This window comes from Harmonia axyridis, chromosome 2, assembly GCF_914767665.1.
Source record: "Harmonia axyridis chromosome 2, icHarAxyr1.1, whole genome shotgun sequence".
NCBI lineage: Eukaryota > Metazoa > Arthropoda > Insecta > Coleoptera > Coccinellidae > Harmonia > Harmonia axyridis.
The window spans coordinates 53,810,713-53,826,044 of record NC_059502.1 but is presented as its reverse complement, the minus strand read 5'-3'; the positions used below and the strand labels follow the sequence as shown (position 1 = coordinate 53,826,044).

Genomic DNA, 15,332 nt, shown 5'->3' with positions numbered 1-15,332 from the left:
AAAAATGACAGTAGTGTAGACTTTCAATAGGAGAAGGATCATCGCACTCCCATATCTACGCCACTGGTTAATTTTGGCCGCAGACACTCTCCTAATTCGAAACATCACATTATCTAGATCTCAATACCTAAAAATCAAAACAATGAATGTAATATAACAATTATTATAACAAGAGTTATAAGTAAAAAACTAATTATTCTTTCAAATTTTAACATCCTGCATCCCGAAAACGGAGCTTGTTAGGATTTATTCAATTTTATTTATTTACTTCTTTATTTTTGACCTCTAATACAGTACAAGTACTGATGACAAGACCTATTTAACAATATACAAAAAAAAATCATAAAATACTATAAAATATTCAAAACAACAACAACAACGTTAAACTAAACAAAATAAATCTTTCAGGTTCAACTTAAGCTTAATATTAAAGTTTTTTTATATATATATATATAATCTGTTACCCCTTTGTTCCTTTCGGTGTATGGGTTTCATTATCTACATTTTCTAACTTAACAATAACTTAAGAATAATTCTAATTTGACTCAATAAATTTCTTCCATTCTGTCCTATTTGATGTCATGATCTCAGCTTCCCTGACGCTTTTCCCTTTCTTTTTTATTTCCTCTTCTACCATATCCTCCCATGTTTGTTGCGGTCTTCCCCTTTTTGCCTTTTTCTCGACTTTTTCCTCCCATATTTGTTTGATTGGTCTCTCCTCCTCCATACGATGTAAGTGTCCCCACCATCCCAACTGCCTCTCACCCACAAACCTTTCCAATGATTTTATCCCCAATTCACCTCTTATGTCCTCATTTCTCCTTCTGTCCATCCTTGTAACCCCCTTCACTCCTCTCAAAAATTTCATTTCCACTGCCTGTAGTTTACTCCTCATTCTCTTTGTTGTGTTCCAAGTTTCACATCCGTACGACAGAACAGGTCTGAATATCGACTTAAACACGGTCATTTTAGTTTTCTCTTCGACTTCATTTCTTCTTAGGAATTTCTTATTAATTGCGTGGTAACTTGCAGTTTAACTTGTTCCAATTTCTTTAGGTTATGAATGTCCAAAAGTTTAGTGTCCTTGTATAATATTGATGTAGGTGTTAACATGCCATAGTTGAATAATATTTTTATAGTTCTATTTTGGAACACTTGTAGCTTTGTTAATAATGTATTTGATGCATTTCCCCAACAATTAATGAGGTACCTCAGTCTGGAGGAGATCATGCTGTGGTAGATCATTTTTTTGTGTTGTGTACTGATCATAAATGAGCATCTTCTCAGTGAACCCACCACAGGAGTTACCTTACGTATCATGTGTTCTATGTGTACCTCTAGTCAAAACTAAATATGTCGTTTGCAATTTGTAACTGAATCTGGTCACGTTAAATCAGGATACATATGTTACGTGTGGTCGAAATCGTATTGTGAAATTTTAAAAAATATCGAATTTGATACACTAAAATAAATATCGATAGTATCCATATCGAAAATATCGATAGTATCGTAATAGCAAATATTGACGATATTTATCGACTATGTATTTTCTGAAAAAATATGGTTATTTCGAATTCGATATAATGATAATTTTTGCATACCCCTATGCCGAAGACTAGTACCGATCGGCCATACCAGGATTACCAGGGGACCTTTCGTAGGCATCTGTCGAGTGTCGATGCTGTTCTCGTGAGTGGCGGCGGCGGGTTTAACAGTTAACTCAGGTAAACTGTACCTCGTGGCGTGGCCGGCGTGGGCCAGAGTTGCCAAGTTGATTCATGGCCGTCACGTGAATTTCGAGAAGTGTTTCCATCTTAATATGAAAAAGAGAGATGAAGCTAGTTGAGGCAACGTCAAAATTATATGAACATTGTATTTAAGAAAAGAAAGGTTTTTTAAGTAGGAATAAGGACAACCACTGAAGAACTTTCTTAAATTATATTTGGCGACGTTTCGCAAAAATATACAAAACAAAAACGGTAAAATTTTACCTCTTTAAATTTTAAGTTCTTTCGAACATAATCAAAAGCTAACATCAGTCTCCAATTCTTTAGTGGTTGTCCTTCTTCTTCCGAGTCGGTAGCTTGTTTCAAGCATCGTGATTTCGTGAAATCTTCTGTACTGTCCGCCTCCATTCATCTCGATCCTCAGCCATCCTTATTGACTGTGGCAAAGTCTTGCCAGTGAGTTTGGTGATCAAGTCGGTGTACCTTGTTGGCGATCTTCCGCGGCTCCTCTTTCCTTGTACCATGCCCTCTATCGTAAGTTTTTCGAGCCCATCTCTTCTAACCACATGACCAAAGAATCTGGCGATGTTTTCTGAAATTATGGTGCGTAGCCTTTTCTTTACATTAACCTGTTGGAGGATTGAGAGATTAGTTCTTCTTTCTATCCAGGAGACCCTCAACATTCGACGCCAACAAAACATCTCAAATGCGTCTATCTTCTTCTTGTCTGATTGCTTAATAGTCCAGCACTCAGCTCCGTACTGGAACACAGAAAACACCAGGCTCCTAACCAGTCTTATTTTAGTGTTGAGCGTGATACGGTGACTACTCCATATCCTGGTTAATTTCGTCATGGCTTGCTTGGCCAGTGCGGCTCTTCTTTTGATTTCCTCGCTGCATCCGCCTTGATTCGTGATGAGAGATCCTAGATAGACGTATGTGTTTACCGTTTGGATATCACCGATCTTCTGTACTGTCGATCTATTCTGGTTCTGTCGGTCTACCATCATTATCTTGGTCTTCTTCTTATTCATTTGAAAACCGACTTCCATGCTCATTTGCTCTACTAGTTTGTGGGCTGTGGTCCTTATACGGTGACTATCAAGTAGTTCACTGCCAAGGAATTTAGGGAAATAAAAGAACGGGATAAGAAAATACGTATTCGATTTATTTCAACCCACTAAAAGAATTTGAAGAAGATGAGTATTTGATTGTGATATTCTTCAATCTTCTGGTTTCCGCTGCAAGTGTGGAACATCTGGGGAAGTCGTAGTGTCTTGTAGAATGGTCTGGACGCTATTGAATTATTCTCCCTGAAATGCCGAGTTTTATGGGCATTCAGGCAGTTTTCTATTCGCCATTCACAACGCCTTTTTACGGATCCCTAAGGGGTGTGGCTTTAATTATTCCAAGTTTTTACGCCGAGTTCTTCTGTTTTTAAGATTTTTGTTCTCGGACGGAATATTTTCGAGGGAATCGATAGATTCCCTACACAGTCACCCACCAGTAACGAAGTTACGAAATCATAGTTAGGTACTTCTTTGGGAAATGTACCTTCCTACCGGATCTGGTTTTCCTCGTTTCCGGGAATATAGCTTGATCATTGGCTTCGTTTTCTACTGGATCTTCTGTGTGATCTTCCTCATGCTCTTCATTTTCGAGATTGTCAAATATGTAGGCTGGTTTTACACGGTCGATTGTCACCGTCGTTTCCTTGTCATTGATCTTGATGATGAAATGTTTTGGGTCTCTACTCAAAACTTCGTATGGTCCGTCGTAGGGTTTCTGCAAGCCTAATTTTGGGCCCTCATGTCGGACGAAAACGAACGGTGACGTATCCAATTCCTTGAAAACGAAGCTGGGTCGTTCTCCGTGGTAGTTGGCGTTGATAGGTCTAATTCTTCTTATTTGTTGCCTCAGATCCACTACGAAGTCGGCTGTGTCCGCACCGTCATCCGTACTTGTAGATAGAAATTCTCCAGGCAATCTTAATGGCTCTCCATATACCATTTCTGCGGCGGTTGCTTTCATGTCTTCCCGCCAGGCTGCTCTCATCCCTAGGAGGACACTGGGAAGCGTTTCGGTCCATCTGTCATTGTTGTGGCATTTGATAGCTGCCTTAAGCTGTCGATGGATTCTTTCCACCATACCGTTGGCTGCTGGGTGGTAGGCGGTGGTTCGGATGTGGTTCGTGCCAGTCAACTTACATAGCTCGTTGAACAGGCTTGACTCGAATTGTCTCCCTTGATCTGTGGTGATCCGGAGTGGAGTGCCGAACCTCGCTATCCAATTGGTGTAGAACTCCTTAGCGATGGTGGATGCTTCCTGGTTCTGAAGGGGGATTGCTTCTGGCCATCTGGTAAATCGGTCGACACAGGTGAGGCAGTATCGGTAACCTTCGGTGTACGGCATGGTGATAATGTCCATGTGTACATGATCGAATCGACGTACCGGTGGCGTAAATGACCCTGGTGGAGTGATGACGTGACGAGTAACTTTGGATCGCTGACACTCTAAGCAGGTGCGGGACCATTTCCTGCAATCTGCGTTAACTGAAGGCCAAACGAAACGTTGCTTCACCATCTTCGTAGTCGCGTTGGTGCCAGGGTGTGCCAGTCTGTGGATCGTGTCGAATGCTACTCTCCGGAATGGCTTCGTCAGGAATGGACGTGCTTGGGGGGGTCGACGTATCGCAGTAAACCAAGATGGTTGATCCATGCGGCTTCATCTTCCGGACCAGCAAACCTGTATCGCCTCGCAGATATCTCCGTAGCTCGTCGTCGTCCTCTTGTGATCTGGCTAATGCTTCATAGTCCAAGGTGGGAGTAATTTCGTCCACTCTTGAAAGGGCATCGGCGACGACGTTCTGATCTCCTGGGACGTAGCGTATGTCGGTGGAGAACTGGGAGATGTAGTCCAGATGTCTGAACTGTCTGGGCGAGCACTTCTCTGGCTTCTGCTTGAAGGCAAATGTTAGGGGTTTGTGATCCGTGAAGATCGTGAAGTTTCGTGCTTCTACCATGTGCCTGAAATGTTTGATAGCTAGGTATATGGCTAACAGTTCTCGGTCGTAGGCTCCATATCGAGTTTCTGGTGGTGACAGCTTCTTCGAAAAGAATGGCAGTGGTTGCCATTCGCTGTTGACCATTTGCTGAAGGGTAGCTCCGACTGCAATGTCTGATGCGTCGGTCACCAGGGCTAAAGGTGCACCATCCTTGGGGTGCGCCAGCAATGTTGCTGAGGCTAGCATCTTCTTCCCTTCTGCAAATGCTGTAGTGGCTTCTGGGGTCCACTGGATTTTCGCTTTTCCTTTCAACGTTGGAACTAGTAGATCGTTGAGTGGCGCCAATGTCTGTGATGCTCTGGGTATGAAACGACGATAGAAGTTTAACATACCCAAGAATCTTCGAAGGTCTTTGGCGGTTGACGGTTGGCTGTACTCCAGAATGTCTCGGACTCTATCTGGAAGTGGTTTCGTACCTTCAGCAGAGACAAGGTAGCCTAGGAACTTCACTTCTTGTTGTCCGAAACTACACTTTGCTGGATTGAGGACGATGGAGTATTCTCGGAATCTTTCGAATATGGTGCGAAGGTGTTCCATATGCTCCTCTTCGGACGATGAGGCGATCAGCACGTCATCGATGTAACTGAAGCAGAAGTCTAGTCCTCGTAGAACTTCATCGATGAATCTCTGGAAGGTCTGTGCAGCGTTCCTGAGTCCAAAAGTCATGAATGGGAACTCGAATAACCCAAATGGAGTCGTGATGGCGGTCTTAAGTATGTCTTCTTTGGCTAGGGGAATCTAGTTGTACGCTCGTACTAGATCGAGGGTAGAGAAGATCTTCTTCCCTTGGAGGATGTGAGCATAGTCCTGTATGTGCCTCACAGGATACTGGTCGGGGATAGTCCGGGCGTTCAAAGCTCGGTAATCTCCGCATGGTCTCCATTTTTCTGATCCCTTCTTCGGTGCGAGGTGTAGCGGGGACGACCATGGACTGTTGGATGGACGGGCGATTCCTAGCCGGAGCATTGCTTCGAACTCCTTTTTGGCTGCCTTGAACTTCTCCGGTGCCAAACGCCGTAGTCTCGATGCAACTGATGGTCCATTGGTCGTTTTGATGTGATGCCTGGTCTGGTGTGTGATTCGTCCGGGGGCTCCTTCTGGTCGAGTGATTTCTGGGAAAGCCATTAATAGCTGATGGTATCTGGATGATCCGTTGACTGTCTTGACTTCTGGGATGTTGCACTCAGTCACTTCTCCTCGAGTAGTGAGTTGGGTGGTTCCGTCCAAAAGTCTTTGGTTTCTTACGTCCACGAGTAGGTTGTAGAAGCTCAGGAAGTCGACACCGATGATGGGTTTGGATACATCTGCTATGACAAACCTCCAGGTGAAATCTCGGCGTAGTCCTAAGTTCAGCGTGAGGGTAATTGTACCATACGTTGCGATGGGAGTACCATTGGCTGCTGATAGGATGTAGTCAGACTTCTCTCTTCTACCGTGGACTGCACTTCGTGGGAAGACGCACAGATCTGCTCCAGTGTCGACCAGGAACTGCAGCTTGGAGTCCCTATCGGTGATGAACAGGCGGCGCGTCGATGGGCTGGGATCACTGGCCGCTTCTAGTGAAGGCCCCCCTCGTTTCCCGAGGCGTAGTTGCAGGGCTGCCTGCATCTAGTGGACCTGGCTCCAAATCTCCAATGATACCAGAACTTACCGTCGATTGGCTGTCGGCCTCGACTAAGACTTCTTGGGCGATGCTGGGATTGGCCTCTGCTCCTGTCTCTCCGGGATCGGTTGGATTGGGCTGCCAGCTCAGCTCTCATGGTTGCTATCTCCCGGTTGAGTCCGAGTGTGAGCTGGGCAAACTTGGCACTGAGGATGGCCTCGATGCTGGTGGTCTCGTTCACCAGTTGTACGGGAGGTCGGATTGCTTCTATGATGTGGTCTGCATGGACAGCTAACTCTTGGAGGCTGCTGTCTTGCAGAATGGCCAACGACACCTGGACACTTCTGGGTAGACGGTTCATCCAGAGGGATTTCATGAGGCTCTCCGGAACGGCTGGATCAGCAAGGTTCTGTAAATGACGAAGAAACTGTGAGGGCTTACGGTCTCCCATTTCTTCTCGCTCCAGAAGGCGTCGGGTCTTCTCCTCTTGTGTGGCACTTAAACGTCGAATTAGCTCCGTCTTCAATTTGTGGAAGGCCTCGTCGGTAGGTGGATTCAATATAATGTCCTTCACCTCCGTTGCGTACTTAGCTGGTAGGGCACCCACAATATATCCAAACTTAGTCCGGTCCTGTGTCACCCCCGCGCTGTGGAAACTTCCCTCAGCCATAGCGAACCATAACTCAGGATCGGTGACGACAAATTCTGGCATCCGTACGGCGACTCTTGATACCTCGGTTTATTGTGGCATTTTTCTTCGGGATCCGCTTCTTCTTCAAATCACATCGGGGTCACCAATTTGTGGGCTGTGGTCCTTATACGGTGACTATCAAGTAGTTCACTGCCAAGGAATTTAGGGAAATAAAAGAACGGGATAAGAAAATACGTATTCGATTTATTTCAACCCACTAAAAGAATTTGAAGAAGATGAGTATTTATCTCGATTCTTAGGGTCGCTGGACGCTTGGGTCGTTGTGGCTCGGTCGCAGGTAGTTTTTCGCCGGTCGGGAACAGATGTGATATTCTTCAATCTTCTGGTTTCCGCTGCAAGTGTGGAACATCTGGGGAAGTCGTAGTGTCTTGTAGAATGGTCTGGACGCTATTGAATTATTCTCCCTGAAATGCCGAGTTTTATGGGCATTCAGGCAGTTTTCTATTCGCCATTCACAACGCCTTTTTACGGATCCCTAAGGGGTGTGGCTTTAATTATTCCAAGTTTTTACGCCGAGTTCTTCTGTTTTTAAGATTTTTGTTCTCGGACGGAATATTTTCGAGGGAATCGATAGATTCCCTACAAGTTGTATGAGTTCTTTTAATTCGTCTTCGGATGCAGCTATTAGCGTGGTGTCATCAGCGTGGCGAAGGATATTAACTTTGACACCGTTGATGGCTATTCCTCCCCTCCAGTTCTCTAAAACCTTTCTCATAATCCATTCACCATATATGTTGAAGAGCATTGGACTCAGTATGCAGCCTTGTCTGACGCCCTTGCTGACACTGAAATATTCGGTGAGCTCGTCCTCCACTCTGACTTGACCGCTGCAGTTGTCGTATAAGTTTTTTATTATGCGTATCAGATGTCGAGGTATGCCCATTACCTCTAGGATACTCCACAATTTGTGCCAGCGCACACAGTCAAACGCCTTGGTATAGTCAATATAACACAGATAAGTTGGTATGTTGAATTCTCTTGCCTTTTCTATGATTTGTCTTAGGTTCAGAATTTGTTCCCAGGTTCCCCTTCCCGGAACGAAACCTGCCTGTTGCGGTGGCAGTTGTGGAAGGATGTAGGGTTTAAGACGTTCGGCCGATATCTGCAGCATAACCTTGCTAAAATGAGAGATGAGAGCTATTGTAAGGTAGTTTTCACAGATGTCCTTTGCTCCTTTCTTGTGAAGTGGGATGTATATCGAGTTGGTCCAATCTTTAGGCCATGTTCCGTTCTTCCATATTAGGCTGCATATCTTGTATATCTTGGTTGTCCTTATTCCTACTAAAAAAACCCTTTCTTTTGTTCAACCGTGGAGGACACATTCTAACTAATTTTATTGTACTTTACATAGAGTAATGAACATAGATAGAGAGAGTAGGTATACGCAATTTTTAAATGTCCCCAACATGGTTAGATTACGTTGTCGGATTTTGATATATTTTCAAATCGACAATTTTACTATATCGTTATGAATGTATATTGAATTGAATGGATTATAATTATTTGAGTGATTCCCGATTCAATATGCAAATTGAGTATTTGGAATCCGATATTCATTCTGATTGTCGAAATTGTAGTATGCAGAATATTCATTATTTTCTGTATCTACCTGCTCAAATCCAAGGTTTGGCAACTTTTGCTCTCCTAGAGTCATCGGTTACATCACGTCGTTTGGCGCGTTTGAAATTTGTTTCCTGAATTTCTGATATATTAAGGTATTTATTGCAATATATTTTGAGGTAATATGAAACGTTGATTCACTATGGGACTTATGAAGAGCGTTCTTTGTGGAGAAACTCGCGAATTGGGTGAAATATTGTATCACTGATATGTTTTCATTTCTGCTCGCTTCATGTCAAGTTTGATAGTTCATGTTGGGGACAAAATTTGCTTACTGAAAATGGCATGCATATGCCATTTAGAGATAGATGGAGCATTCCCTCTATCTATGTTTATTACTCTGAAGTACTTCAGACTCGTTCGAAAATTTGGGAATTTTCTTTTATTTTGAATGAAACTGATTGTTATTTTGATCGATTGGAATTCTAGTAATACTAAACATTAGACGGCGTTTAGTATTGCGTGGAATCTTTCTTTCTATTTTTGACTATCAAAAATTTAATTTCAGTTTAAGAATTTATTGATGTAAACATTCACGTACCAATTGAGGAAAATCATTTTCCTCCTTAGGACTTTAGGTATATGTATAGTTTTTTCTACAAACACCTTCAAGGTTGTAATTTTCATCAGTTTTTCCTCCCTTCTTTAGATCAGGGGCGGATAGAAGCGATGATGCTTGTTGAAAATGGAAAAGACTTGGTACCTTCTGTATAACTTTCATGTGAATTAGGTACCCCCTTGAAGAAATCCTGGATTTGGCCTTCTTTACTTCTTTAGGTATCGAAAATTATGTTTTCTAGTAAGTTAGTAGAAAAAATATATCTTTTTATTATTTCTGAAATTGAAATGAGAAATAATTTCCATATATTTTATTGAGTAAGTATAGTGTTTAGTTATCTCCTATTTGTGTTGTTTTTTTGTATTGATTTGGCTCTCGAGACCAAATGAATATTGTAACGAATTCGCAAGCCCTACGCCACTGCCTCTTTCTAGAAGGTACCGGACACACCGAGAGCTCGATAGAAAGATCAAGACGCTTCTAGAGAGAGATGTCAGCGGTATATAACCAATCGGAGCCGCAGAGCAGGGCAGTGCGACGGAATCGGCGGTCAGTGCCGTACACTCAATTAGATATAAGTTGTAGAAATAAATTAATGTAGTAGTGAAAATAAATTAGTGTAATAGTTGTAATAAATCATCTGTAAATAGTTATTTATAGTTGTGTACCTGAAATAAATTAGTGTTAGCCAGAAGTACCGATTTAATTAACCGAAAAAACGTTACAATTGGTGTCAGGTGTGGGGTTCGCGTGTGTTTTCGAACCGAGAGTCAATTAAATCGTGAACATTTCTGTGGATATTTCTGTGGACATTATCGTGGACATTTTTTTAGTGGACATTCTCGTCAAAATTTCTGTGGACAGTATTGTGAACATTTTTGTGAACATAGTTTTGAATGCCATTTACGAGAATCGCTGTCAAGGAAAATGGATCAGACAACCTTGGATTTCTGTAAGCAAGCTTTTGAACAACTGACCAAACAAGTGCAGGACTTTAAAACAGAAATAAAGGAAAGCATCAAATCGTTGAGAAATGAAACGGAGGATAATTGTAGAAGAATGATAGATAACACGAAAAGGTTAGAGAATACTAGGAATGAGGTTGAATCGAAGAAACTGGAGGATCATGAAAGGAACCAGAATAATCAGGAAGTGTCAAAAATGATGGATGCTACACCAGATAGGAAAAAAGAACGTTTGCAAATGACGGAAGCCAGAAGACTGAAACTGAAAGAATACAGGGCGTTTCAGGAATTCCTGAAGAATGTTTGCAGCGTGGAGATCTGGTTGAAACAAAAGCTTCAGATAGCGGCAGATGAGAGCTATAGGGAACCTCATAATCTGGAAAGTGAAATCCAGAAGCATTCTACATTTGAGGCAGAGGTTATGGACAGCGATGAAAGAGTGCAAAGCGTAATAAACGAGGGACAAGTGTTACTACATTCGAAGCACTATGCCAAAGATGAAATAGTCATAAGGCTGGAAGAAATCAAAGAGGATTGGAAGAGACTGTTGGAACTCAAGCAGATCAAACGGGAAAAGCTGAACGAGGCATATCAAGCACTGCTCTTCAGGAGGTCCGTCGAAGAGTTTGAGGTTTGGCTAGGTGAAGTCGAGATTCAAGTTAGTAACGATTTCGGAAACAACTTGGCTTCAGACAACAACATCCTAAGATGCCACTCCGCTTTGAAAAATGACTACCAACAGCACATAGAGAACTACGAGAGCATCAACGAGATAGATGAGGAGGTACAGTGGTTGAGCAACAGGAAATCGCTGGCAGCGTCTTTGGACATGAGTATCAGTCTTACCGCGGTCCAGAGCTTACAGAAAAAGTATCGGACGCTGGAGGTCGAGCTGAACTCGAGGGAACACATCGTGAAAAGTTTGATGGATAGGGCGGTCAACATGATGAGATCCGGTCATGAGTTCTCCAATGATATTAGCGAGAAGGTGAAGGAATTGGAGAATCGATTTGTGATGGTGAGGGATATGGCCAGTCTAAAGATGTTGAGGTTGCAGGATGCCTTTGAATCGGAAAAGTTTTACGAGGAGAGTTCCGAAGCTGAGGCCTGGATTGATGACAAACTGTTGGCTCTGGCAACAAGTGAGGTTGGTAGAGATGGGATTTCCCTTCAGATGTTGCAGGGAGAGCTGAGTATAATAACTGCTGAAGTTGAAGCTTACCAGGAAACGATCGATAAATTATCCCAGAGATGTTGCCATCTTGTGGGAAGAGAGCACCGTGCCGGATATGTTCAGGGACTGAACATCCTAGGAAGGGGGCAGTGTAACGAATTCGCAAGCCCTACGCCACTGCCTCTTTCTAGAAGGTACCGGACACACCGAGAGCTCGATAGAAAGATCAAGACGCTTCTAGAGAGAGATGTCAGCGGTATATAACCAATCGGAGCCGCAGAGCAGGGCAGTGCGACGAAATCGGCGGTCAGTGCCGTACACTCAATTAGATATAAGTTGTAGAAATAAATTAATGTAGTAGTGAAAATAAATTAGTGTAATAGTTGAAATAAATCATCTGTAAATAGTTATTTATAGTTGTGTACCTGAAATGAATTAATGTTAGCCAGAAGTACCGATTTAATTAACCGAAAAACGTTACAATATTATTGATAGTCAGTGGCAAACCCAAAGTGGAGGATAAGAGGGATATGTAATAGAAAATAATACCACAGAAATCTGGAAAGTGGAAGTATATATCATGTGCGAGGAGGTATAAGATATTAACAAATTCTTGTACACTGCCTTTATTTTATAATTAATAAAAGGCAAAAATTACAAAAGAATAATGTGAAATTCTAGATAGCTTTCTTCCACTTAATGCTAAAAATATGCTTACACCTTAATTCAATTATTTACAGAATTAAATATATATATCACTGATGGTACAAATCTCGTCCTATAAAAGGTTTTAAAGTTTGAATCAGACCTGACCTTTTTTTTATTGCAGTTAAACTCAAAATTTCAGGAGAAAATATATTTCAAAATTTTGTTTGAAATGACCTCCACCATTCCTTATAAAGGCACGTAACCTTTTTCTTATTTCTTAAGTCGTTACTTTTCGCCTGAAATTAACTCTCAATCTTCTCACTGCTTTGTCTATTCTAAAGGTGTTAGATCCGGACTTCTCGCCACCAAAATAATCCAAAATCATAATCAAATTTGGTCCACTTAGAAAAAATAGACAGAAAATGAAGTAGGTAATGTGAAAAATATTTTAAAAATCACAAGAACTCAAATATCTCGTAAACTGTTGATTTTTGGTTATCACTAAATATGGCTCAATCAACAGCAAATGAGTCATACTAACACGTCCTTCAAGGTTTACTTCTAATTCGGAAACACCCTGCATATATGAAAGCCCAATCAAAAATTCCTCAAATCATTTAAATATCCTCCCCGTGATCTTTTACAGAACTCGATCCTTGTGAGGTAGTTTGCGATTACTCTCCGGCACATTTCGGACAATGTCCCACAAATAAGTTGATGGATGTAGATTTTCAAATAGTTAATAGTCTGAGGATTATCGACATAAACGCTATCCTTCACATAACCCCTCGAGAATACAAAGATCCAAAGATTGCAACGATTTTGCACGCTTCAATTCATTTACGCTTCTGGAATTTTCAAAGACGCGGTAATTTGTCAATTCATAGTACGTGATTGGTCTCCGATGAAGCAGCTACGGATGCGCGTATCCAGAGATACATTACAGAGAGATTTCCAATAATTGTTGAGACTTAAGAATGGATACGTACGTTGTTTTATATTTCAGCCATTACTAGCTGTTAAAATTTAATTTATCGGAGAGAATTTTATTGGGATTCTCGGTAAGTTTTTATATTAATATTTGCATTTAACACGTAATAATCTCACAAGGAGGAATTAATTAATTTGGAACAGTAGTGTTTTTTTTTAGAGTCATCCATCTTGTAGAAAAATATATCAGGCTGGAAAAATTCATTCATGTGTCAAATAACTTCACCAGAACTCCTTCTCATCAGGTTCATTACTTCATAATTGTAATCATTTTTTCATAATTTCTTGGCTAGAAATCCGAGAAGGAGTTGCAAAATCAGGTTAATGTATTCTAATATCATTGTTGATTTGGATTGGAACATTACGAAGAACAACCTCCTTTGGAATTGATCGCAAAGAAGAAGATCCCGATTTGGAACAACAGAAACCTCTCTTGGGTTGCTGGCTTCAGTTCTTGTATCAAGTGAACCTTATAAAGATAGAGATACAAATCCAGATGCAAAATGCGCCATAGCGTAAGAGAGACCCAAATGTTGTGCGCGCAAAAGAATGGATAAGTTTGGATCTTCTTCAACACTATCACTTACAATTACAGCAGCAATATTTTCGCTCGAGCATGGATTTATATGATGATGGATGAGCCTTGAGATCAGCAACAGATCCAGTCTCTTCGAGTTTTTCACTGTCTCAACAATTTTACACTCAGATGGACGATTATGTCGACCATAATCTGCCATAATGCACAAAATGTACATATTATAGAATCATTATTTTTGTATATATGGTAAGTTTTCACAATTTACACGTTCAACACTAGATAAAATGATCCATATTGTTGAAGAGCTAATCTTCAACTAAACATGACGCTTCGAATCACAGTTCTGTTTAAGTTTGACATATGTCATTGAAAGAGGACTGTGAAATCCGAACCACAGCCTGCATAACCTAGTAGTAGACTCAATAGAATCTAGTCAATTAACCTCAGATAAGAATAAAAGGTCCCTTCGTTCGAAAAGTCTCCACTACGCTCAAAAGGATGTTACGCCCTTTGTCATTTACTTAGCTTGAAGGATACAATCTAATTTTATTGCTTATAAACCTTCGGTAGACTCGGTATGTTGTACTCCGACAAAGCAAATAGATGTGAAAATTCACATTATTTTTCTATTTCGAGGTCGGCTGTATTGACGAGCCGCCACTGATGCCCATTGATTCATAGTTTTATTTAAAAGAATGCCAAAATATCAAACATTTTTCACGAATTATGTCGAAATACATAGATATTCTCCTTTAACAATGAAATATTGCCTTGAGAATGGAATTTATCATCATCTCACACGTGTAGAGATAGATATATTTGAAAATTTCCTAATGAATGAGTGGAAAACGCGTTGAACAAGAAGAAAAATGTGTAGTGATGTTTACATATCAAAATAAGATAAAATTCCATCATCAGTTAGATATATAACCGGATAAATAGTGTTTGTTGTGATATCAAACGATAAAAATGTCTATATAATTTCTCTAGCACCCATACATTCTTCTCAATGAATAGGAACTATTGAATGGTCCATGTTATTTATGGAATGTACATTACATTTCGAATTCTTGAATTGGCTACACATCAATCGTAAAATTGCCTCCTTCACCATTTATCTAAATTTCAATTTGAATTGGAAAGAAAATTAGTGAATGAAAAACGAAATATATTTTATATAGAAGAATTTTTAAGGTGAGAGGGAACATCACTACGTGGCATTCTCGTGATCTGTCAATATTTTCCCAGAGGAGGAAGGACAAAAATTATGTGCGGTTTTGCCAGAACGATTGGATGATCAGTCTTATATGATAGAAATACCTCAATAATAATAATAATGAGGAAGAACTTCACGAGTCTGTTCATACATTTTCTCAAAATTAGAGTTTTGCCTCTTTTGTAATGATTTTTTGTAGGATTTTTTTTGAGAATATTTTTTAAATACATCAGTGCTTTGTAGGAATACCATATCATCAATTCTTCTGCGAAAAACGAAAAGTTATCAAATTTATTATTTTTTTCATCCACAAATTAAAAATATTGAAATACTAAACATATATGATTGTTTAAATAAATTATGTGAGAATCCCATAAAAATCGGTGATTTGTTGGAAGAATAGAAGAAATATCTCTTTCTTCTTTCTTTTGAACCAGCAGTCACGTGGTGGTGTTCACTCATAAGAATAGAAGATCAGCCATAGTTCAACGTCAGGGGCGGATCCAGGTGATGTTT

At 40.6% G+C, this 15,332-nt stretch overlaps 1 protein-coding gene across 1 annotated transcript; it reads right to left on the bottom strand.

Annotated features, from left to right (window-relative positions):
* Positions 1–3,242: 3,242 nt before the first annotated feature.
* On the bottom strand, positions 3,243–4,154 carry LOC123673422. The gene has a single exon (XM_045607905.1). The coding sequence runs from the start codon at positions 4,152–4,154 to the stop codon at positions 3,243–3,245; it is 912 nt and encodes a 303-aa protein (XP_045463861.1).
* Between the last annotated feature and the right edge of the window lie 11,178 nt (positions 4,155–15,332).